This window comes from Talpa occidentalis, unplaced genomic scaffold (genome assembly GCF_014898055.3).
Source record: "Talpa occidentalis isolate TD23 unplaced genomic scaffold, MPIMG_talOcc4v2.1 talOcc4.6, whole genome shotgun sequence".
NCBI classification, from domain to species: domain Eukaryota; kingdom Metazoa; phylum Chordata; class Mammalia; order Eulipotyphla; family Talpidae; genus Talpa; species Talpa occidentalis.
Genome location: NW_023604972.1, coordinates 41841649 through 41866122, shown reverse-complemented (window position 1 = coordinate 41866122; position 24474 = coordinate 41841649). Strand labels below are relative to the sequence as shown.

At 36.9% G+C, this 24474-nt stretch overlaps 1 protein-coding gene across 3 annotated transcripts in view; it reads left to right on the top strand.

Annotated features, from left to right (window-relative positions):
• Positions 1–24474, top strand: part of ADAMTS3 (ADAM metallopeptidase with thrombospondin type 1 motif 3) — a 232680-nt gene that overhangs the window by 9913 nt on the left and 198293 nt on the right. For all 3 annotated transcript variants that reach the window (XM_054687989.1, XM_054687988.1, XM_037529130.2), the window contains exon 3: positions 11562–11968. In XM_054687989.1, the coding sequence (XP_054543964.1) occupies positions 11562–11968 (407 nt within the window). The remainder of the gene's footprint in view (positions 1–11561; positions 11969–24474) is intronic.

The following is a 24474-nucleotide window of genomic DNA, read 5'->3' as shown; positions in this document are numbered from 1 at the left end:
TTCCCCAGCCTTTAGCCCAAGGGACTAATGCTAATTTTCCTGACTTTGCATTTAGACTCAATATTTGTCTTTAGAAGTATTATCCATCATCTAATTCTAAGATATATGAGAAATATTAATTTGTAAAATGCTTAATGTAGCCCTCAAGTCTCCCAATGGTTATAAATATAACCAGTAGAAGTGCTTCTTTCAACACTAAGTTTGAAGGGTTAAAATTCTGGCGTTTGGGCCTCACTTGAAGAAAAATCTCCTCCACTTGTTATACTGTTATTGATTTTTTGATCACTTTAAGATGTAACAAACAAAGGAAACACTAGGGAATTTTTCTTTAAAATAGTTTTCTTCATGCCTTTACTTCTCTTACCTGATTTCATATTCTGGAACACTAAAGAATGTGCTGTTCTTTCCTAAATGACTCTCTCAAACATAAACATTGTGCAATTGCAACAAATATTTATTAAAAGGCCAGTTTTTAAAAAAATGAGAAGAATTTTTTAAGTTCATAATGATTTGTTCTTTCTTGACAATAAGTAAAAAGCCCTCCTTTTATTTCAAAGAGCCTGATGAAAAATCTTTGACTATGAAAATGGGTTTGCAATTTAAATAAAGACATCAAAGAGTTTCTCTGCCTTTTGGTGATAAAAGCCTACAGAAGATGAAGTGAGGAAAACAGAATTTGGCTGTATTCAGAATTTCAGTATGGGTCACAATTAATTTTTAATTGCCTTTGAAAGAAGATGTACCCCTTTCTCCATTAGTGTTTACAGCTGTGGTAAACCCTTTGGCATGTAATGTTTTCTTCAATGTCCACTCTTCACCCCAGCACATCTGTCCTGGAGCAGCTGACTTCTGTCATGTTTGATGAAAGTCATCTTCTTACCCTTGGCTCTGGATTTGAAAATGTTGTTGAAGGAGCTTCTTTTTTTTTAATTTATTTTTTAATTTTTTACATCATTGTTCATATTTAAACAATATTTGTTTCCTCCCACCCCCTCTGGTATAGTCCCCATAGAGTTTCCTTCACCAATGCACCTGTGCACCATCACCTCTGTCCCCTGTGCTCTTCCCTCCCTCCCTCTTATCTATCTCCCTCCTCCCCTGCAGTATGTCTCTGATTTATAATTGTCTATTTTTGCTTTGTTGTGTTTTGTACTGTTATTATTTTTTACACTGATGTCTTATTTGGTTCTGCTGTTTTCCTGCTATAAGTGAAACCATCTGATTTTTTCTTTTTCCTTCTGGCTTATTTCACTGAGCATAATTCCTTCTAGTTCCATCCACGTTGCTGTGAATGGCATGAGTTTATCTTTTTGATTGCTGAGTAATATTCCATTGTGTATATATGTACCACATCTTCTTGATCCAGTCATCTATTTTTGGGCATTTGGGTTGTTTCCAGGTTTTACCTATTGTAAATAGTGCTGCAATAAATATAGGGGTACAGGTATTCTTTTGAATCAATGTTTTTGTGTCCTTTGGGTAGATCCCTAGGAGTGGAATTGCCGGGTCATATGGTAGAAAGAGCTGCTTCTTTAGTAGATTTTGAAAATACTTATTTGGTTTCATTCTTGAGGCCAGGTTGTTTCATACTGAGAAGTCATACCTGAATAAGGAAATTGTAGTAGAGCTATTAGCCATTCTTGGGAGCAAACCCCGGCTCAGGGTTGGGTAATGGCCCTGGGTTGTTCCAGCAGCTTTGAGTTGCAGTCCTCTGCTGATATGGAGTTTTAAATCCTTCCTACCATATCAGCAACACAGGCTGGGGCAGGAAAGAAGCAGGGAGAGGCCTGGGGATGCTCTAGCATGGAATGAATCAAAAACTGATTTTCTAGATGTTGGTGGTAATGGTGATGATAACATCAGTTAATTTTTCATTTATTGAAATGCTATTAGATGGGGCAAGCACTTTACATGCCTGACTTTGTTTGAGCCCCATTATGATCCCTATTTTACAAATAACCTCTTCGAGCCTTAATTTTCATAATTTGCTGGAAGAGTGCATCAGCTTGAAACCAAAATTAAAATGCATTGCTTTGTGATTTCACAAGTTTAGTATTCAGTCCTCATACATTATTCCCTTCCTTGCTTGGGAATAAAAGCAGAATTGCATCAGTCACAGGCATTCCAGTATTCTGTGTACCTGGAACAGCTTTGATATTAATTAGATCACCTAAAAAATAACTACGATATATAGGATTTTTTGTGTTGCTTTCACACTAATTGATTGTACTACTAAAGAAATCTGTTCTTAACTGTTCTGTGGTGTCTCCTTTGTAATGTGATAGGACACCTAGTATCCTCTAGAAGACATACTTCATGTATCATTTCACAACATACTTTGAAGTATCCTAAGTTGCCTGCCCTCAGTTGTGAGCATATGTGGCTGAACATGTGAAGAAGTGAAGACAGTCTGGCTCACAGTGCCACACCATGAAAGCACTGACTCCCAAGAATGTTGACTTTTTCCCCTAAAGATCCATGCACACGAAAGATATTAAACACAGCATAACACACCTCTGTCCCCCAAAGCTTGAGATCTCTGGAAGGACAAACTTTTGTCTTATAGAGATTTTCATAACCTATGCAGACAGTTCACAATGATGAGAAGCTTAGGTCAAAAGTTGTATCCCTTGGACAAGTTCGCAGAAAAGACTTCTTGGAAAACATGGTTTTGAGAAAGGTCTCAAAACATGGTTTTGAGAAAGGTCTCAAAACATGGTTTTGAGAAAGGTCTTGGGGGCTGGGTTGTATTTTCATAGATGGAGAGAAGCAGCAGACCTTTCCTCCTAAATTGCACAGTAGACTAGTGTGTTAAAGGCAAGTATGATGAAGTTGGGAGTAATGAGCATATTACAATGTTTCAGTAGGCTAAAATGGGAGATGTCAAAATGAAATCAGAGAGAGTGCAGTTAAATGACAAAGTTACATTTTGATTGGGATTAAGGTAACTATTCTCTAAATTTCTTCTTTGTAAAGTGAGAGGATTTATTTAGTAGATGGCCTTTTAAGCAATTTATAGATTAATTCTGATATAAAGACACAAAGTTTCTGAATCTATTTTATACTTAAGTAATAATGAGCCATGGAAACTGCTCAGAAAGGTAACATAGTAATATTAACACCTAACATGTATTGAGCACTTACTTGTTTGCCAGTGTTGATCTTTAAATTCAACCATTATATTTTACAATACTCCTAACAATTAAATACTGATATCCTTACTTGTATAAATAACTAGTGACATAAAAAGTCCAAACTGACCAAAATCACAAAAGTAGAATCTAGGCATTTTAGATTTGGTGCTAAAAATCAATTTGGCAATAATTTAGATGATATTTTAATGTAATTTATGCAATATTTGGTAATATGAAATTTTATGTGGGGAGTTTGGACTTGTCACACTTGATGCTTTTCAGTGTGAGGTGATGAAGACTTGGGAGAAAGGACATTAGCTTTAGAGTAGTTTCTCAGGAGAAATTAGCAGTGCTTGAATGATGTTATATGGAGAAGAAGCTGAAGTGAAGTGAGCTTTCTAACCGAGGGGTTTGGTAAAATCAGCCTATCTTGAACAGAAATAGTGAAGTCATGAAAATAAGCTGAATATTTAGGTGAAAATGAGAAGTTTGGTTCAGATATCTTAAAGGTGAAGTGAGATCAAGACATATTTACTTGCAGCAGAGAACTCACCTATTCAGGTTTCAGGGTCAAGGAAATTAATTTTTCCTTCTGACATTTACTGGTGAAGGCCTACTTACATGCAGGAAATCCTATTGAAACACAGAGATGTGTAAAAGAATCCAAAGCCTCATAAATGATGATAGTTTGGAACTTACTAGAAAAATCTAACATAGTTGACATTTAAACAAAAAGTCTGACTACCTCAAAGATATTTAATTATATGAAAACATAGAACATTACCCACTCAGATTATTTGATATAAGTTTTATGCAATATGTGTGGGGGCTGTGTGTATGTGCACATGTATGCAGATGTATACATATCACACATGTACACACACGTATGAAAGAATGTGGTTATTTCATACAGCACCAGGAGAAAGCAGGCATTAAGTTGAACTCTAGAATGAGGAATTTAGATATGAGGGAATTCCCTGACAAGAATAGTTTTATAAATAGACTGTCAGCAGGGATGTTACAATACTTTTTCAAGTTTCTGAGGAGATCCTGAATAAATATATATCCCTTTTGAACTCTCCTGCACTGTTGGTGGGAGTGCAAACTGGTCCAACCACTATGGAGAGCTCTGTGGAGATTTCTGAACCTACTAAACATAGAGCTTCCAAATGATCCAGCAATTCCACTCCTAGGTATTTACCCAAAGGACACAGAAACATCAATTCCAAAGAGCACCTGCACCCCTATGTTTATAGCAGCACTATTTACAATAGCTAAGCTTTGGAAACAGCCCAAATGCCCAAAAATAGATGACTGGATCAAGAAGATGTGGTACATATACACCATGGAATATTACTCAGCATTCAAAAAAGATAAACACATGCAATTTTCAGCAACATGGATGGTGCTGGAAGGGATCATGCTCAGCGAAATAAACCAGAAAGAAAAAGAAAAATACCGGACGGTCTCACTCATAGCAGGAATCTAGAAAACTTAAATAAGGGACTGGTCCCTTATTTAACTATAAGAAAGTAAAAATCAAAATCAACAAAAAACTATGAACCAGAGACACTCTATTGGGGGTAGGGGGCGGGGAGGGGAGGGATTGGGGTCAAAATAAGGGGGTTGCAATTGTATGGGGAATATAAAAATAAAATTTATGTAAAATATATATATATCCCTTTTACCTTCCTGAGTTCTGCATAAGCTGACAAATAGCAAATGTAAAGATTTAGTGAAAATATATTTTACAGAACAGGCCAGGGCTCCCACTTGGATGGGCAGTACCCACACAGCGTGTGGCATCCTTCTTGTGCGAGGACAGGGCTGGCCTCTTGACTTGACAGAGAACATGTGCTCCATATCGAGATTTTTCCCAGGTAGGATGAGGAGGGGATGGTGACATTTGCAAACTTCTTATTTTTCTTAAACTTACCAGTAACATACGTGACTCTTCACCAGGGAAGGGTGAGTTATAGAGTGGAGAAATCTGGAATACTCAGAAAAATCTCCCCTGACAGAGCGCAGGATCAGGTTAAAGACAACTCACCTCTGATTTAAGAAAGCATAATTTAATTCCATTTACTTGAGATGTCTTAGTTGTCAGAAAAGGGCAGAGATTAGGTAATATTTTAAGGTCTATTTAAAAAAAATTTTTTTAACCTGTATAGTTATAATTCTTTGAATATCCAAAGGAAATGCAGAGTGGAAGTCAATTTCCTGCTGCCTGCTTCTAAGTATGAAGGGTTCCATGTCTGCATTCCAGGAGGCCTGTTTTAATGATTAGATCCTTGTTGTTGTTGTTGTTCATAGTACCTTAAAATGTAAGACCTGGATACTATGAAACATTTGATTTACAGTCAGCTGGAACTCTAAGAATATACACAGTATTTGTAAGAAAATTTCTTACTGTAGTCATAGATGACAACTTTCATGTTTATTGTCATTGATTGCTTGGTGGTAAATTTCTGTATGGGGAAAAGAGGAAGCAATTTAATTTTAGATATCCCCTCAGGCTCATACTGCTCTATTCATTCAGAGATACATATTGAGTGACTTTAGGTTCTGTTTTAGACTATTGGGAACTGTAATGAAGAGAACAGATAAAAATCCCTGCCCTTGTGAAGCTTAGATGCTAGTTGTAATAAAAAAGAACAAGCAAATGAACTATCAATACAATTTTTAGTATGTCAGATGATCACAAGTTTTATGGAGAAAAATGTTAAGTGTGGAAGGGGGTAGAGAGTAATGAAATAGTCTGGCCAGGACAGCCCTCACTGGGTGGGTCACAGGTAAATTGGTGGAGGAAATTCTATGGCGACTACATCTAAGGGGGAAAAAAGCAAACATTGTTTAAAAATGAACAATGATGTAAAATATAAACAAGCAAACAAATAAATATTAAACAAAAAAAAACTGAAAAAATAAGGGGCAATTAGTACTTCCTCACTGGGAGGAAGACACTTGGGCAGAGGATACAGCAAACACAATAGCCTTGAGCAAACACAATAACCTTGAGAAGTGAGAATTCCCAGTGCCAGGTGCTAGGACCTAGAGAGTCAGCTTATTGGAGGGGAATGGATTTTGAAGAAAAAGTGACATGATCTGTCATTTTAACTACTCTGGCTTTGATTTGAGGAAATCCTATAAAGAGGCAGCACAGAAGCTAGGAGGCCAATTATAAGGCTCATTTGAAACTGAGACAGTGGTGGCATGGATTATGATTATAGTTGGGGTGGTTGTAAGCAGTAGTCAGAATCTGGAGAATTTTTTAGTGTTTATATATATATATATATAAATTTTTTAAAATTGTATATTTTTTTGAGGTAACACTGATTTTCAACACTGTATATGACTCAGAAATATAGGATCCCACCTCTTCAGATGTATGTTACCACACCACATCCACCACCAAGGCACCCATAATCCTCCACCATTAACCACTGGGACCCTTCGCTTCTCTGCTACCCCTCCTCACTCTCCCCTTCTAGCAGCCTCAATTCTACAGTTATAAGTCTAGGGCTTATTTTGGTTTAGTTTTGTCTGTTCCTTAATTTTGTTTCTTTATATTCCACATATGAATGAAATCACCTTGTATTTGTCTTTTGGAGATGTTGAAGTTAGAGTCAATGGACTTTATGAAAACATCTGATTTCTGGTGTGAGAAGAGTGAAGAAAAGTTCATTCAAGTTTTTGGTGTTAACTAGGAGGTAGAGTTGTCATTTACTGCCTTGGGGAAGCAGAAACAGATTTGGGAGCAAGAAGGTAGGAAGTTTACTGTTTGGAATTGTTGAGATTGCTGCTGAATATCCACATGGAGAGAATGCACAGACAATTGAACGGACAAATGAAGAGCACCTAGATTGAAGCTTGCTGGAGATAGACGATTTGTGCCAAAGTGGAGGCCCTGTGTCACTGCAGTGCATACAGGTCATGAAAGTAAAGGAACATAGGAAGGGAGAATGAGAAATTAAGGCCAATGAGGAAGAGGACAACCAGAAGAGCATGGTGTCCTGGAAAGTAAATTAAGTATTTCAAGAAGGAAGGAGAAATAAACTGGATAAGATGCTGCTGGTAGGGCAAGTAGGAAGATAAGAGGCCTTGACCGTTGGGTTCAGTAACATGCAGTCACTAATGACCTCAGTAAGACCCTGATTGGAGTGGGTTCCAGAAAGAGCAGGAATGGGAAGAGAAGAATTGGAGACATATAATAATAATATAATTATTCTTTTGAAGTGCTTTGCTATGAAAGGGAGTGAAGTAATAGGATGTTAACTCTAAGTGGATATGGAATCCAGAAGATTTTTTTTTTTGTTAACCATGACAGATATGATGACAGCATATTCATTTGCTGGTGGGAATCATCTAGTGATAGGGGAGGTGTTGATGAGAAAAGAGGAGAGGAATATTGCTGAATAGTTCTTGAAAAGGCATGAGGGGCTAAGATATGTTACATAAGTGAATGGTTTGTTCTTAGACAAGACCCCAGATGGTTTATCCATTGTACCAGAATGGAGATGGACCATGCATTCAATAATGCCAGTGGGATGTAGAAAATTTACTGCATCTGAATCATGCTTAAGTAGTTAGTGACCGCATTGTGGCTTTACAGTGGCCCAGTCCCCTGTGCTTGTGGAACTTAATAGCCCACAAAAACCTTTTCTTACCTATTGCTGTGGTCCTTTAAGAATCTCAGTGGACAGTTGGATAGTTTCATTTAAAAATTGCACATGGATGTTATTTTAATAAGCAACAAAGTTAAATTTAAGTGAATAATAGCTGGTAACTATTAAATCCTCCACATAATCTCACTTAAACCTCTCGCCAAACCTATGAGGTCAGAACTATTGCTAACCTCTAATTAACAATTAAGGAAACTGAGTTTAAGAGAAAATAACTTGTTCAAAGCCATACGATGATATATCTTGCTACTTTCTGACACTGTAGTTCATTCCTTAATCATAGAGTCTACAGAATTGTGCAAGTATCTGGGACTATAAAATGTGTTAATTTCTGAATGTAGTAAATTAACATTGAATATAATTTCATTGCTTATGCGATTGTAATCTGAGATTAAAATCTTTTGATGGCTTTGAGATTTACCTTTTTTTTTCTTACCCAACTACAGAGAATTTATGAGCCTTTTACAGAAATTTTTGAAGCTACACTAGAGGAAAAATTGATTGACTGGCTGTGGGTAGGCAGAACATCATCATTTTTGTGGTAGTCTTCCTGTATAAGTCATACCTTAAATTAGAAATTGTAAGATATTCCATTTGTTCTTAAGTGAATAGAGCATAGGAATATGGCCGCAGAGTAAAAATGGTCAGAATTGATATATTCCTTTGGTTCTTTGCTTCCTAACTGTCAGTCCTTCTAGGTCTGCTTTCTAATTTATAAGCTGTGGATCATATTACCTACCCACTATGATTATTGTGAGAACTGGAAATGATAAATGCTTGAGCACAAAGCACAGTGCCCACACTTACTGCTAATAAATGCCAGGTAACTGGGTAACTCCTTTGTCAGTTGCATGAACTATTATCAAGGGGGATGTAGCCCGAGGGGTTGCTAAGTGAGTCTTTTCCTTGGTTGCCTGAATTCTGGAAACTGGAAAATGACTCATACAGGGTTTAATTTCAGATATGTTTATTGTGTTTATATTTTAGGAATGATGTATTAGTAAGCATTAGAGAAGACAAAGCTCTATAGAAATACACCATCTTTATTTTGAATAAAATACAGACCATATTATCTGACAGTGGAAAAATGGAATTACCCCAGAAGATCTAGGGCATATGACCTACCTTAAGCATCAGGTTCTGGGAACCCTCTTGGGTATAGAAGAGCCTCCCTGCATTATTCTTGAATTTTCTAGTTCTCAAGTCACTTAATCCAGGTTCAGCGTATTGTCTAGACTTTGGTTATGTGTATTCCTTTTAGTGGAGATGGGAACTCCATACATTGAAATTAAACATTGCTTCTTCCTCTTTTCCTTGAACCTGTAACTGATGATTAGAGAAAGAGAAAACTGGCATTACTGATGCAGTCTCATGCTCGTGCACCTTGGGTAGTATGCCTTGTAAGTCACAGTATGTTACAGCATAGACAGAGCAAAACTTCTCTGGCTACCCTTAGTAATGCTAAACATATTAAACAAATCTTACTGACCCTGCAGCTTTAAAATCTTGTATAATATGATATTGGGAATATCAAATTGAGCAGAAAGAAAGGTCTCTATATTCAAGGAACTTATGGTTAATTAGAGCAGGTTTGCCAATCAACATCCAACAACTTGATTCCTACCTAATTGTGGAAACTCTCCTCCAGCACCCTGTTCCCATGACACTTGAGTTCTTCCCTTAAAATTTTGAGTTCTTTCTCTAAATCAGAGTTTATAAAAATATTCTTCATGGATTTGGTTAAAGGGAGGCCAGAGTTTTAAGTCTGTGCTTCCACTAATGCCTTGTATATATAGGTCCTTGACTATGAGACAGAGAACCCACAAAGCAGGGATTGTGCTGCTGCCTGTGTTGGAACCAGGCCTCACTTTCCCCTGCGATACCACAGTCTTCACTCCTTTGCCTGGTAAATATTTACAACAGTTACTTGCTCTATGCATTTAATAAGGATATATTTAAATATTTAAAGAAGGATACTTTGTTTAAATACACTAGTCACCATAAGTGGCATAATGATAACAAACATGTATGCAAAGAATTTTCAAGTTGTAGAATGCCTTCATCTATCCTTTGGTTCTATACACACTGTGGTATTTAAAAAGCAGGAGAATAATGAAAACATAATGATTCTCTAAGGATACTTTAAGAGGACAGGTTCTAGGTTCATTTACGGGTCTCATACTCTAAATAATTTATAGGATGACAAAACATGCAATTTCTTTCTTAAGATTTGTGAATCATAAATTTTTTTTCAGGGCACTTTAGCATACTACATACAGGACTAGTCTTAAATTAGAATCATGAAGGTGGGAGCCTTTTAATTTATATTTTCAGTTTTCTTTTTCATACTTGCTTTCTTCATTCCCCATTTCCCTTCTCTTTTCCTTTTCGAGTATCCACTATCCACCGTGTTCTGCCTTGAAAAATATTTCAATTAATGGAAAAATGGTTCATTCAGTATGTTATCTTTCCTAAGGATATTTGCATTTAGTAGACACAATAACTGCATTCAACTAAACAAAGGGAATTAAGTTTTTGTTTTTTTTTTTAAAGTTTGCCTTCCTCTTAACTCTATCCTTTTAAAAAAAGATTTATTTATACAAGAACTGGGGTATAGGCCAGAGGTGCAGGAGGGTGAGTGGATTTACCAGAGACAGAGTTGGGAGCAGAACAGGCAAACGGACCGAAGACACTGCTGAGGGGAGCAGCGGGAGAAGCAGGAGAGGTCTGCCACGCCATGTGATGTGGGATTCACCCTGGCCAGCCGGGAATCTAACCAGCACTGCGGAGGCTGCAGACAGCTTCAGAGCATGGCGCTCATCCTGCTGTGCCACTGGGGAGGCCCGGGAATTAAATTCTAATTGTGAAATTCAGTTTAACATGTAAATGGCCACCCATGTTGTAAGGTAGACTCCCAATACTTATTCATGTTCTAATGAGTATCTGTGCCATGTAAGGAACATGGTGCAAAATACCATATTCATTCTCTCTTGACTAACCACCAAATGAATTTTAACTTATAGATTGTTGTTTCTTCTTTTTCATCCATTCTCTTCATTTTCTGAAAATATCCTGTGATTTTTGGAGCATGGCATGATGTAGGAAAATCAATGTATGACTTTGGAGTGTGACTTGGCCTCATAGCTGAGTGTCACAGTTATTTGATTGTGGATACCTACCCCCTGATTCTCAGTTTCCTTACCTGTAAAATAAGATTATAGGGTTGTTGTGATGGAAAAAATGTGTATAAACTGTTGCACCATAAACGACAATGTATAAATTACAGATGTTTGGTAGATATTGTAATTTGTACACATTCTAGTAATCCTACAGGGAAAAATTGTTAAAAAATCAGGAAAAAATTATTCTACATAATAACAACTTTGTTAAAAGTTTGTAGCAGGTATTAGTGACAGCAATACTAAATTCATGGGGAGTATGTCTTGATTATAAGCAGGCTAGAAATGATTTATGGAAACTTAGTGCTTGTGTTCTTAAATGTATAAATGAGATATGAATATTGACATTGTAAAACTTTTAAAAATATATAAAATAAACCATTTAACACAGAGTTACTCAAGTGCATTTTAGAAATGATTTAAGTTTTCAAAATTCAATGCTTATGAGATAACTCAGAAATATATATGTCAGGCAAGTTGAGGTACAGTCTTGTGAGGTGGTCACTTTATGCCCGCATTGTGCCTCTTCTTGACAGGATTCTACAATTCTATTTTCTACCCTACAGATTTACCAATAAAGAGACAGAGAGAGTATGAGCTGGTGACTCCGGTCAGCACAAATCTAGAAGGACACTATCTCTCCCATATTCTTTCTGCAAATCACAAAAAGAGGTCAACAAGGGACGTGTCTTCCAACTCTGAGCAATTGTTTTTTAACATCACAGCATTTGGAAGAGATTTTCATCTGCGACTAAAACCCAACACTCAGTTAGTAGCTCCTGGGGCAGTTGTGGAATGGTGTGAGACATCTCTGGTGCCTGGGAATATAACCGACCCCATCGATGAACATCAACCAGGAGATGCTTCTGAAAGAATCTGGAAAACAGAGCCTTTGCAGACCAACTGTGCGTATGTTGGTGACATCATGGACATTCCAGGAACCTCCGTTGCCATTAGCAACTGTGATGGTCTGGTAAGACTTATTCCCTTTTGTGTGTGTGTGTTTGCAGGTGTTTGGGAATACAGCTTGACTTCAGCATGGTTTGGAAGGTAGAAGTAAAAAGGAAGCCTCATTATTTTTTAAGCTCAGAATGGAGCATTAGAAAACATTTTATTGTCAAAGATGTGTGCTTTGGCTTAATTTATGACATGAAGACAATATTATTCCAAGAAACCACAAAAACACTCTTTAGCATTTTTCACTTGTGTTATATTGGAGAATTTTACTTCCTTATTTCTTTCAACACATTCTGAAAACTTCCTAAAGAAATACAGATTCCTCCAAAATTACAGCCTTTCACTTCTTATATGGAAACTTTGTATATCTTCTTAAGGAAGATACTGTTTTACTTGCCCACAGAATGCTAAAATGGAAAATGAGCAGATCTTCCATCAGAATTTGCTTAAATAACAGTACTTTTTGAAGATAAAGTATAATCCTCTCTGTATCATGGTTTTGATTAGTTTATTTTCTAATAAAATACCTATCTTTAATTTTTTGTGGTAAGACCATTGGTAACTAAGCTTTCTTTCTGCAATGCCGATGTGAAATACTTCTATTTGTTGTGTATTTCCAGATGCTATTTGCAATGTGTTGATGTTTATGCCTCTTCCATTGACAGCTAACGCCATTTTTGCTCAAAAAAGAGAAAGTATTTTTCTTACTATAGTTGCCAGGCTGTTGCTTTATGGGAGTTCAAGTCTATTCCCTTTGTTTTGTCTCTACTTCTGAGAGTACTCTAAATATTCCTTATAGTTCTGCTTAGAATTACTCCACTCTGGTTGTTCCTCCAGTGAGACATTGAATCTTCTGCTGTTGTCCTCTCTATGTATAAGGTCATCTCGAAGGACTTAGGATACCATATGTCTTACCAAATGCTGTTGTGCTCATTGTTTTAGACTTTATTTGTGCAGTCTGGCACTGCTTCTTGATGTTCTGTAGAATTTTAAAAGGCAGCACAAAAAACTGAATAGAATTCATTTAGCAGGTCAAAGCCTCCAATTTGAACTCCATTAGTTTAGGATCCATACCCTCACATTTGGTGCTGGGTTATGTTTTGGGATTTAAGGAATAAGGAATATCTCAAATTCTCATTCTGCCTCCAGGTTGAATAGATTCAAATTAACTCATTGACTATAAAAAATAAAAAAGAACACTTTTTAGAAGACTCCTTAAGATATTCACTGAGAATACTTGATTTAATACAAAGATATAAAAGGAAAAATTATATCAAAGATGCTACTTTATAATACTTTTAAATAAAATTGCTAAGTATAAAGCTTAATTCACTGTTATTTTGTAATTTTATAGCATAAGAATGTTATACATTTTTAATCTTCTCAGTTAAGATTTCAACCTGGAATTGGCTTGAAAATCAGTTTAGGGAAGACGAAAAACAAGGAAATAATTTTTATGGATTATCATGGTGATTTTTAAACCTAACATAGTAATAGTATTTTTCTTACTGTATATAACAAATTTTCTAATAAATACAGAAATCTGGGGCAATAGCAAGTTATTGTAAAGAAGAATAAAATAGATTTAAAACGTGATGAACATTAGTTATTAGATTGTTTAATTATTCATTTTTATATTAGCTATTGACATGGGTATGCTTGTTGGGTGTGTTTGCATGTATATGTGTATATTACACTACCAGTGTGTTCTACATGTATTCATTTGTTCTATCCTTTGATCAGTTGATCAATTAATTAAAATATATCTGTAGGAAACCAGTTATGGGTCAAGCATTCTTCCAGACACTGTGAAATGGTGAAAAGATAATCTTGATTACCATTCTGATGGAGCTCAAAGATGATAAAATATGCCATAGAATTTAAGTATCAAAATATCTGACAAATACATACATACATGCATATAGACATACATATATATGAGTGTGTGTGTGTGTGTGTTTGTTAGTACCATGTTTAATTTAGAGTTGTGGTTAAGGGAAGTAGCTTCTGGAGAGATTTTCTGATGGGACAGAATTTTGAACCAGAGATTAGTGGTCCGGGTCTTCAGCTTGATCTTCAGAAGGTAGGTGTGCTTATAGCAGCAGTGCTGTCTATGTTGCCATGAAAAATAGAAAACTTTTCTAGAATTTCCAGTTATCAGCACTTATGCTCCAGCAGGAAGCTGGCAGGAAGATGATGATGGAAGGAAGAGAAACAGGGTTATGGGATTTCAACCAACTGGAGGGATAAATGCCAACATCTTTTTCATTAAGATAGGGACAAATTCTTAAAATTGCAGAATTGCAGAAATGAAGTTGGAATTTAATTGATGAGAATATAAATACCTTTGACTGATCAACTGATCCTTAAGTCCTTTTTGTTCCTTTAACTTGTCATGTAGGGATTTAAACTTTACCTTCTTGACTTTACTAACAGAAGTAGAACTACTGAGATAACACAGATGTTGAAGGGTTAACTTGATGAGATATAAAATCATGCCCTGGGAGACTTTGGGATTATAATAAGATCCAAGTTAAGGGAGTAGAAATTACAGTCACTGCTGGCTTTGAAAATACCAATGGGGAAATCTCTACCAGCAAGTTATATCTCCTAATATGGAAGAGAATACCATTGATGACCAACTTGAATGGTAGGTAAAATACTTACGATTAGGTTAATTTTAGACTGACATAGAAGGGATACCAGGAATCCCACTCTACCTGTGTCCTTTGAGGCTTTTGCACATAGAGAACAGCTACAGTTACTTATTTTTCACTAAGGTTTGGATGTTCATAGCAGGGCCTTCTCCCTGAGTGAATTCTTACTTCTTTTTTCTCTTATCCTGTCTTATAGCTTACTGTAGGAGTTTGAAATGGGGAACACGCTCAGACAGAGTTAAATTTGTGTTAAGCGGGATGTCTTAATTCAAAAACCAGTACTACTGTGTGTCCACAGACTCAGGTGTGTGACCAGATCAATACAGAAAGTGAGACCTAGTATATAGAACTTATGTAGCAATTTTTAATTGTGTTGCATCTAATAATAATTTTTAAAAATGGGCTGGTGTTTTGTGGCTTGATTTTTCATTTTTTGATTGGATTTTTATTATATTCACAAAAATATAATTCTGAGACTATTTCAGGAGCAATGATACTGTTTCTTCACTACAGAGATATTGAGAAGCAAGCAGTTGATGCTTAGTTATTTTCACCTCTGGACATTAGAAACTAGACTGAAATGGTCAGGTAGAAGCATGAAAGGAATAATTGCAGGGAAGGTATTTTTAATTTAAAATCTTGATTAGAGGCAAAATGAAGTCAGGGTCATCATGGCAATGGGAAGAACAGGAAGCATTACTTCCTAGGTCCACAGTGAAAGAAAAAGTGCCTCCCCTTTTATTTGCTATTTTCCTGTGTCTGTCCTAAGAACTATTTGCAATGTCATATTTACATTTTTCCCAACTTAAACTCATTTTAAGCTTAACTTAAGAAAATTACTATATAGTTATTAAAAAAAACAGAAAAATCTTTGAGTGATGTATGCTGAGTCATGATCTTGAATGTGACAAAGACATCTATGTGCATGGTAGCTAAAATATTCTGTGGGTTTCTGTAATCATCATCAAAATCTTATGCATGAAATAATTCTTGCAAGACAAAGATTCTTATGCAGTGTGATCAAAAAACAGTATCTGTTTCCATTTAGTATATCAAGAACAGTATCTGTTTCCATTTTTGAGTGACTGATAATTCCTTACCAACTACAACTTTATTCCTGCTCTGGTTTACCCTACATATGTACTGTTACTTAGGTAAAGATTTTGAGATTATTATTATTATTTTTTTAAGATTTATTTATACAAGCACTGGGTACAGTCAGAAGCGCGGGAGGGTGAGAGAATTCCCCAGAGTCAGAGCGGGGAGTAGAACAGGCAGGCTGACGAAATACGCTGCTGAGGGGAGCAGCGACCGCGGCAGGAGAGGTCTGTGTGCCATGTGGGACCCTCGCCAGTGGCTGGGGATTGAACCAGTGCTGCAGAGGCTACGGGCAGCTTCACAGCCCAGTGCTCAACCACTGCGCCACCAGGGGAGGCCCAAAATACTGAGATATTTAACCATAGGATTGTCTCTACCTTCTGAGAGTTTCCAATCTAGAACAAAGCCCTGCTTTCTAGAACCTTCTCAAATTACCAGCCTAAACCCAAATCCTGTTAGTAGGTTCTTTCTAACACTCTCGTCCCAAGATGTTCAGGATTCCTCTGTTGTGCATTCTCCCACCCACAGATGCTCCTTGTGGGCTCTCTCTGGAGGGTACTAACATGCTTTACTTCTCTGCTGTGACACCTCTTGAGTATCAGAGGTTTTCATAATCAGTGGTCAGGAGTTATGGTGATGGCAGGCATTTCACACACTTCATAGTGAGAAGACACTTCTGACTGAGAATCCGAGATGAAAGTAGATTATTTTTGTGGAGCCTCTGGCATTTGCACTACTACACCCTTAAATTTGTCCTGGGAAAAGTGGTAGCTCACAGTCATATTTTGTGGTCTACAAATTTGCCAAAATAAAAGATTGTTGGGTTAGTAGGGTTTATATCATGCATTTCATAACACAGGGAAACTGGATTTTTTTCTGGATTTGCTCGAATCAGTATATTGTCATCAGAGGGACCTATTTGGGAGTGGAAGAACTGACTAATAAGGGTTCTCATGAGTTATCCAGTTCAGAGATTTCCTTGTCAGGTGATAACATTTGGCATTCCTTCAAATGAAATCACTAGGGGTTGCCTAGTAAATAATTGTAAAATTGTTAAACTCAGGAAAGACTTGGTTAAATCACAGGTGGTAGTTGCTCTTTCTTTTGCCTTGTTCTTAGTACAGATGCATTTGGGCTGCTGAGGCACCTTACAGAGCAGGGGTTCTTGGAAGCTTGAGGTTAGCACTTTAGGAACCGTAAACAGAAACTTCTTTCTAAAATATCTGATAGTACATGTGAGTAGTGTTGGAGGCATTGCATCTTTACAAGACTAGCTCCCAATGAAGCCTTTGTGAATAACTACAAATTTATGAAGAAAACTGCCATAAACTTCCCTGCCTTAAGACTTTGGGATTTGTTCCCTTCAAAAATATGTTCATTCCATGCCTATTTCCGTAACTCTTCCTGGAGAGGCACTTCTTAAAAAGTCTATTTTAAATAGTCTATGTTCTAGTGTGCCTAGGATTGAAAACAGTTGACCAGTGATGGTAAATACAGCACAATCTGGTAAATGAAATGTTTGATACTAAAAATAGGTACAAGTCTGTAGCTATTTATAGTGGATTTAGAAAAGAGGGTTTTCAAGGACTGATCTTTAGATGTTGACATTTAAACATCTGCTTTTTAAGAATCTGTTCTCTAAAGGCCAATTGCCTCCTACCTTTTTCTCCTCTGGAAGGTGTCATGTGTTTTATTGATGGGACATAGAGAGATCTGTGTCTTCATGGATTGCATACTGATTTAAGAGGCCTCAGAAGGTTTGAGGAACAAAGGATTGAAAGCTTGTTTTACTTCCAGGCACTCACATCAGACTATTTTAGCAAAACAGGATTAGAAAAAGCTGAAAGCCTCTATACTCTTATTTTCAGAAGTAGAAGGAAAAAGCTGCAGGCATTGATTCAAAATGAAGAGAGGTAAGTGTCCTCTAGTTTAATTGGTCTGGGAGAACCAGTACACAGACCTCACTGCTTCTCACCTGGGGATGGGGCAGAGGTGGCCCTGTGGGCGCTGGCTGCGTGTTAGCTCCCATTGTGCAAGTTGTGTGCATTTGCCTGCCGTTGGCTTTATCCCCGACTCTGCTTCCTTCTCAGAAAGATAAATAGCCAGTTTGTGCTGCCCTAGGGTGAAAAGGGAAGATTATGCACACTTTTGAATATTTTCACATTTTTTCCTCTTCCTTCCCCCCTCCCTGCCTGTCTTCCTCCCTCCTTCCTTCTTTCCTTCTCTTAAATTGAGGTGCCATTAGTTTGTAACACCGTATAAATTTCCATTTTCATATTTTATATATTTATATATATTTTAGAATTATAAATATGTCAATCCTGTTCCAGATTTTTTGTGATATTTCTCTTGTGTAGATTACTTGAACTTATACAAAGAATATCCAAGGATGTAGGAAGTAAAAAAAAAAAAAAAACAACCAGAAGCTAATTATTGCCTATGTTGATTTTTTTAGATATTAAATTTTGAGTTTTGTAGTGAGAATAATCAATAGACACCATTGAAAAGAAATAGTGACCAAACAATTCAGTTATGACACTTTGGATGAGTTCAGTTTGGGAAAATATAAGTCTAGTGGTTGAGGGAAAATGACTCCTTTTGGGAGCAGGCATAATGCTTAGTTCCACCAGATACTGGCTTTGTGACCTTAAGTAAGTTACTTGATCTTTTGGAAGTCTCTTGCCTTCAGTTAAGTGAGGAAGGTAATGTTTGTCAGGCCAAGGTCCTAACTAGACTGCAAATGCATCTTACACACAGACTGGCTTCTAGGAAGCTGATATTTGTTACAAGTCCTTTCCTTTGCTTCAATTTATAATTATTTGCCCTTAACATTTTATGATTAATAATAATAGTGAGTGAGTTTGCAAAAGAAGAAATACTGAAATGACTCAACTTAGCCTGTAACCTAATTTATGGAAAACATAGTCCTCTATGAAGTGAATGCCTTGGAGAAAATCCTGTAATTTTCACATCTCCTTGTGCAGCTCATACTTTGCTCTCCTAAAGACTTATAAAGATGGAAAACATATTAATTTTTATCCTATTTACATATAATTCTGCTGCATAGAAAGTTCTTTCTCAGGTTCTACTTTGAAATATGAATCAGATATATTTTGTCTCACTTTCTAGATTCTTTAGAGTTGATAAATTTATAGTAACCATGATTGGCCTCTTGTTGTTGGAATTGCAATAATTTTGGTTTTATGAAATTGACCACTTAGTCATTTAGTGGACCGTGCAGTTAGCCACTTCTCCTTCAGGAAACATTTCCTTTTAGGGATGCTTCTTAAAAGAATATATTCCAGACCTTGACTGGAAATGGAATTTACTAGGCATCAGTCATATTTTAAACATTTTCTCAGTCTTTCATTTTGGTTAATTACTTTGAATTTGCAATCTCAGAGTGAGACATTTTGGGATAGAGATAAAGAAATTATCTGGCATTATGTGGTATATTCCAACCTTGCTCATGTCATATCTCTCGTAGTAGGTGGTAGTTTTTTTTTTTTTAAGATTTGTTTATTTATGCATACAAGAGCTGGGGTATAGGCCAGAGATGTTGGGAGTGGGGGAGGTGAGAGGATTCACCAGAGACAAAGTGGGGAGCAGAACAGGCAGACGGACTGAAATACACTGCTGAGGGGAGCAACGGGCGAGACAGGAGAGGTCTGCTTTGCCAAGTGGGTTTCTTTCTGGCCGGAGGGGGATCGAACCCGTGCTGCAGAGGCTGTGGATTGCTTCATAGTGTGGTGCTTAACCCCTTGTGCCACCAGGAGGGCCCTGGTTGATAGTTGTTAATATGCTATCTTATATTTATTTCTTTTTTTTTCTAGTCCAGAGTCTTCCATGAAAAAGATGCTACAGTGAAGTGTACATATTTCCTACAGCTCTGTAGAGGCAATTGAGGGGGATGGAGATAAAAGTAGCATGGTGGGTCCCTAACTCCAACTACCATAAAATGCATTTTTTGAGTATTGATTTTTTTTTCTTTAAAGATTTATTTTATTTATTTATGCAAGCACTGGGTACAGTCAGAAGCTCGGGAGGGTGAGAGAATTCACCAGAGCCAGAGGGGAGAGCAGAGCAGGCAGACTGACGAAGTACACAGCTGAGGGGAGCAGCTGGCGGCAGAAGAGGTCTGCGCACCATGTGGGACCCTTGCCCGGCAGCCGGGGATCGAACCAGCTCTGCAGAGGCTATGGCCAGCTTCGCAGCCCAGCTCTCAACTGCTGCGCCACTGGGGAGGCCCAGTATTAATTTTTTTTAATTGTTAGATGGTAGACTTTCCAATCCCAATTAGAACTGGAGTGTGGTGGAAAACTGTGGGCACTTTGGGGGTGGGAAAACTATGGTGACCACACCTGAGGGAAGAAATCCTATCTTGTGAAAAAATAAACAAGGATGTTTAAAAATAAGAAATATAGGGCCTCCCCGGTGGCGCAGCGGTTGAGCGCTGGGTTGCGAAGCTGCCCGCAGCCACTGTGGCGCTGGTTCAATCCCCAGCTGCTCCCCGGCCACCGGAGGAGGGTCCCACATGGCGCGCAGACCTCTCCTGCCGCCCGCTGCTCCCCTCAGCAGTGTACTTCGGTCCTTCTGCCTGCTCTGCTCCCCGCTCTGGCTCTGGTGAATTCTCTCACCCTCCCGCGCTTCTGACTGTACCCAGTGCTTGTATAAATAAATAAATGAATAAATAAATAAATCTTTAAAAAAAAAATAAAAATAAGAAATATATAAGAAAAGAGATTTCTGGAAGGCCTAATGATGTCCCTAAAAATGGAAGATCTTTGCAGATTTAGAGAATTGTGCTATTATTAATAGATGCTGGGGTGTCATATGAAAGTAGTGGAACATGGTCTGAGCTTGGGAAGCCCAGGAGAAAATGAAGAAAAGCACTTAGTGTGAGATTCTGCATATGTTAGCAACCCAAACACAGTGGGAAATGTTTTATTTAGCATTATCTGTGAAACTCAATGCTTTAACATAATGATTGGAATCTTGGGATAATGCTTCCTTTGGTCTTGTAGGATACTTGATCTTGCTTAGAAGGTGCCAATATCTCATACTTTTTACCTTATATTGTCCTTTATTTTGCATACCAGGATCTGAGGATAGTATTAATTTGCTGCTAGGACAAGAATGCAGACCAAGCATAGTGATGTGGGTTCAGATAAAATGAAATCACTGTGTCTCTTTGGTCAGCTGCACATTATTGCCACCTTTGGCCTCAAATATGATGCCATGTCTAGACTTAGTGTAATGATGAAGGAAGATTTGCAGTTGTCCTGTGCTGTAGTCATTGGAACTTTCATGTTCCTTGGGCACCTGTGAATCAACCCTGCACTATTTCTATTCCCAAGCTTCGTGCTTTACCCACTCTCTAGTATATCTGTACTTTTAACCTAGAGGAGCTCATCAGATGTCATAGTTTGAAATGCCATCCATAAAATGATGACTCTTTGGTGTCTTGTTCTTACCTCACTGATGAACTCTGATTTTATATACATACCCTGCAGCCTACTCAGCCTCTCCTCTTGGATGTCCAGTTGCTATTTGTTTGTTTTTCTGATTGATCGATTGAGGTGACGTTGGTTTACAATGCTGTATATTATTGGGGTATGGGAATACCTCTTTTCAAATATATGTTATCACACCTTATCTACCACCAAGCAACCCATAATTCTCTACCATGGTCTATTGGATTCCACCCACACTTTACACTCTACTCTCCCCAACCCCCTCTCATGCCTTCAATTTTATAGTCAAATTTCTAGGGTTTGTTTTGGTTTCATTCTATCTGACCCTTTGTTTTGTTTCTCAGTATTCTATATATGAGTAAAATTATTCAGTATTTGTCTTTCTCCTTCTGACTTATTTTCCTTTGTATAATTGTCTCCATTTCTATCCAAATTGTTTCATTGCAAATTTCAAGATTCCAAATTTTTTAATAGCCAAGCGGTATTCCATTGTATAAACATACACTACATCTGTGCACTTCTCTGTCCTTGGGGCACTTGTGTTGTTTTATAACTTTGTTGTTATAAACAGTGTTGCACTGAACATAGAACATATATCCCTTTGAATTAGTGTTTTTGTATTCTTCAGATAGGTACCTAGGAGTGGAATTGCTGGATAGTGTGGTAGATCTATATTTAATATCTTGAGGAACCTTCATACTATTTTCCTTAGTCATTGAGCCAGTCTGTATTCCATTCAGCAATGTAGAAGGATTCCTTTTTGTCTACTTTCTTCAACACTTGTTGGTTTTGGTCATTCTCATGGGTGTGATTTTGATTGCATTTCTGGTGGTAGGTGATGGAGAACCATTTTTCACGTGCCTAATGACCATCTATATGTCTTTCTGGAGAACTGTCTATTTAGAACTTCTGCCCAGTTTCTGATTAGGTTTGATGTTGTTGAGTTATATGAGTTGTTTGTAGATCTTGGGTATTGGTCTTTTGTCAGATGTATTGATCTGATGTGTGAATATTTTCTCCAGTTTAGTGGGGTGTCTTTTCATTTTCCAGATAATTGTAGTTCCAAATAATCAATTGTATCATGGTCACCTCTAAAATGTGAAAAAAAAATCTCAAAAATGCCAATATTCCCAATCTCAGAGATACAGATTCATTTGAGCTTGGATAAATGCTGCTCCAGGTGACTATAGTGTGAAGCAAGTACTGGGAATCATTGTTCTCTCCAAGAGACTTTAACCTTCAGGGACTTGAGAATTCCATTGAGAGTTTGCTAAAATATAGATTTCTGGGTTCCCTGGGGTTTCAGACTCAGTGGGTCTACAGAGGGGCCTGAAAGTTTGCATTACTAACAAATTCCCTGAGACACTACATTTTGAGAATCACTATTTTACAAGATCTGTTCTTCTTATGCTTCTTTGAAACCAGTCCTTTGTTCACTATATTTAGCAACTCTAGTTTTCCTTTTGTCTTCCAAGCAATTAAAAAATTTCCCCTCTTCCCTTTGGACATGCTGTTTCTTTTGCTCTGAATATTCTTCTCTAGATCTTTAAATAGAGAATCATATTCATTATTCAGGTATTAATTTTAAATGGAATTTAATATATTCCATTTCCTCAAAAAGAATTTTTCTGGTGATTTTAGCTATAACCTAGTTGCTCTATTATATTTTATTAATGTTTTAAATCTTATTTATAGACATTATTGGTATCTCACATTTAGCTTAAGTATATTTTTTACATTTATTGTTGGGAGAGAAGCATGATTTTCTCTATTCAGCATAAAAACTCATTCCCCTTGGTCTTTAAGAATGCTTGGCACAAAATATGTGCTCAACAAATAATGAAAAACTGGATGGTGTGAATATTGGAATGGGGGAGAGTATCATGTGTGAAAGATGAATTGTAGAACTTTTTTGATGTATTTAGATTTTCATATGTGTAAGTTTTCACAAGTGGAGTTTTATGAGCTTAAAAGTTTAAGGTTCCTATGATTTCATATAAATCACCTCCATCCCACTGAATAGTGTTTTAATGCAGTGATTTTTCATATATAAGTTTTCTTCCCCTCTCATTTTCCATCTCCTTTTCTTTTATGTATGAGTTCAACACTAGTAGATGCATAGTGTATCTCTTAATTTAATTTATTGCTATTAAGCAACAGAAAGAGGTACAAGCCAGCATGATAATCTGTTACTTTAAAAACATATGGAATTTTAAAACAGACATTGTAAAAATATAGTTGGATTAATTCCTCAGAAGAAAGTTAAATGTTACACCCTGACATTCTAGTCCAGATTGTTAACTACAGCAACTTTTTTGAGCTCTGATCAAACATAAATTTTAATGACATTTTCTCTTTGCAAAACTGAATTTCTATGACAATTGGAACTGAGTCTGTACTCCAGTATTTACAAAACCAGGCACCATGCCTGATATATAATAATTGCACAATAAAAATTTGATAAACTACCGAATGAAGACTCTGAAGGCAAATTTCACAGCACTATATGATGTGTTCCTCATCACTTTGCAGATTACATGAACCTTAAATAAATGCTTCCTCCTTCTAGAATGCTATTCCTTACTTCTCCATCAGTACCCAAACTCTAGTGTGTAACTTTTTATGGTTGCTCCTTGATGGAACAATATAAAGTTTCTCAAGTCAAGCACAGAAAACCATACCACTTCAGTTTGTACTGACTATTGTGTGCCAGGCGCAGGTCTGTCTTTAGCTAGATTTTTCTTAATCTTGTCCCATTTATAGAGTAAGCATCCAGAGAACTGAGTGTCTTGTCCTGTGTTTCACAGAAAACCCAGATAACTGCATTCAGAAGCTGAATTTGCTTTTGACAGTTACATAACCCCAGTAGGTTTCAGGGAAAAGTCCCAGTGGATAATCCTAATATTTTATGTAGCTTGGGAAGCTGCAAATCAAAACCATACACATACATAGTATCTCAAAGTGTATGTGCTTGTGATTACATTAAATATTCCATGTGGGTCTTTAGGGATATGTGTGTGTGTGTGTATGTTTATAAACATAGTCTCTATAGTATATTATATCATATCCATGTATTTCATTTTATTTTGAGGTTGAAATTGGAGCCTAAGGATTGGAAATCAAGCAATTTAAGTTTGAAAAAATTTCTTGGTGGGATAGATAGATGAGTACTGTTAGTTAATAAATAGAACTAAGCTGTTTTCTAATTTCTGTTTAATGAGGCAGGTGAGTGAATTTTATTAGGGCAAGTGAAAATCTTCTGTGTTGGTTCTTATCCTGTCATTAAAGCAGCT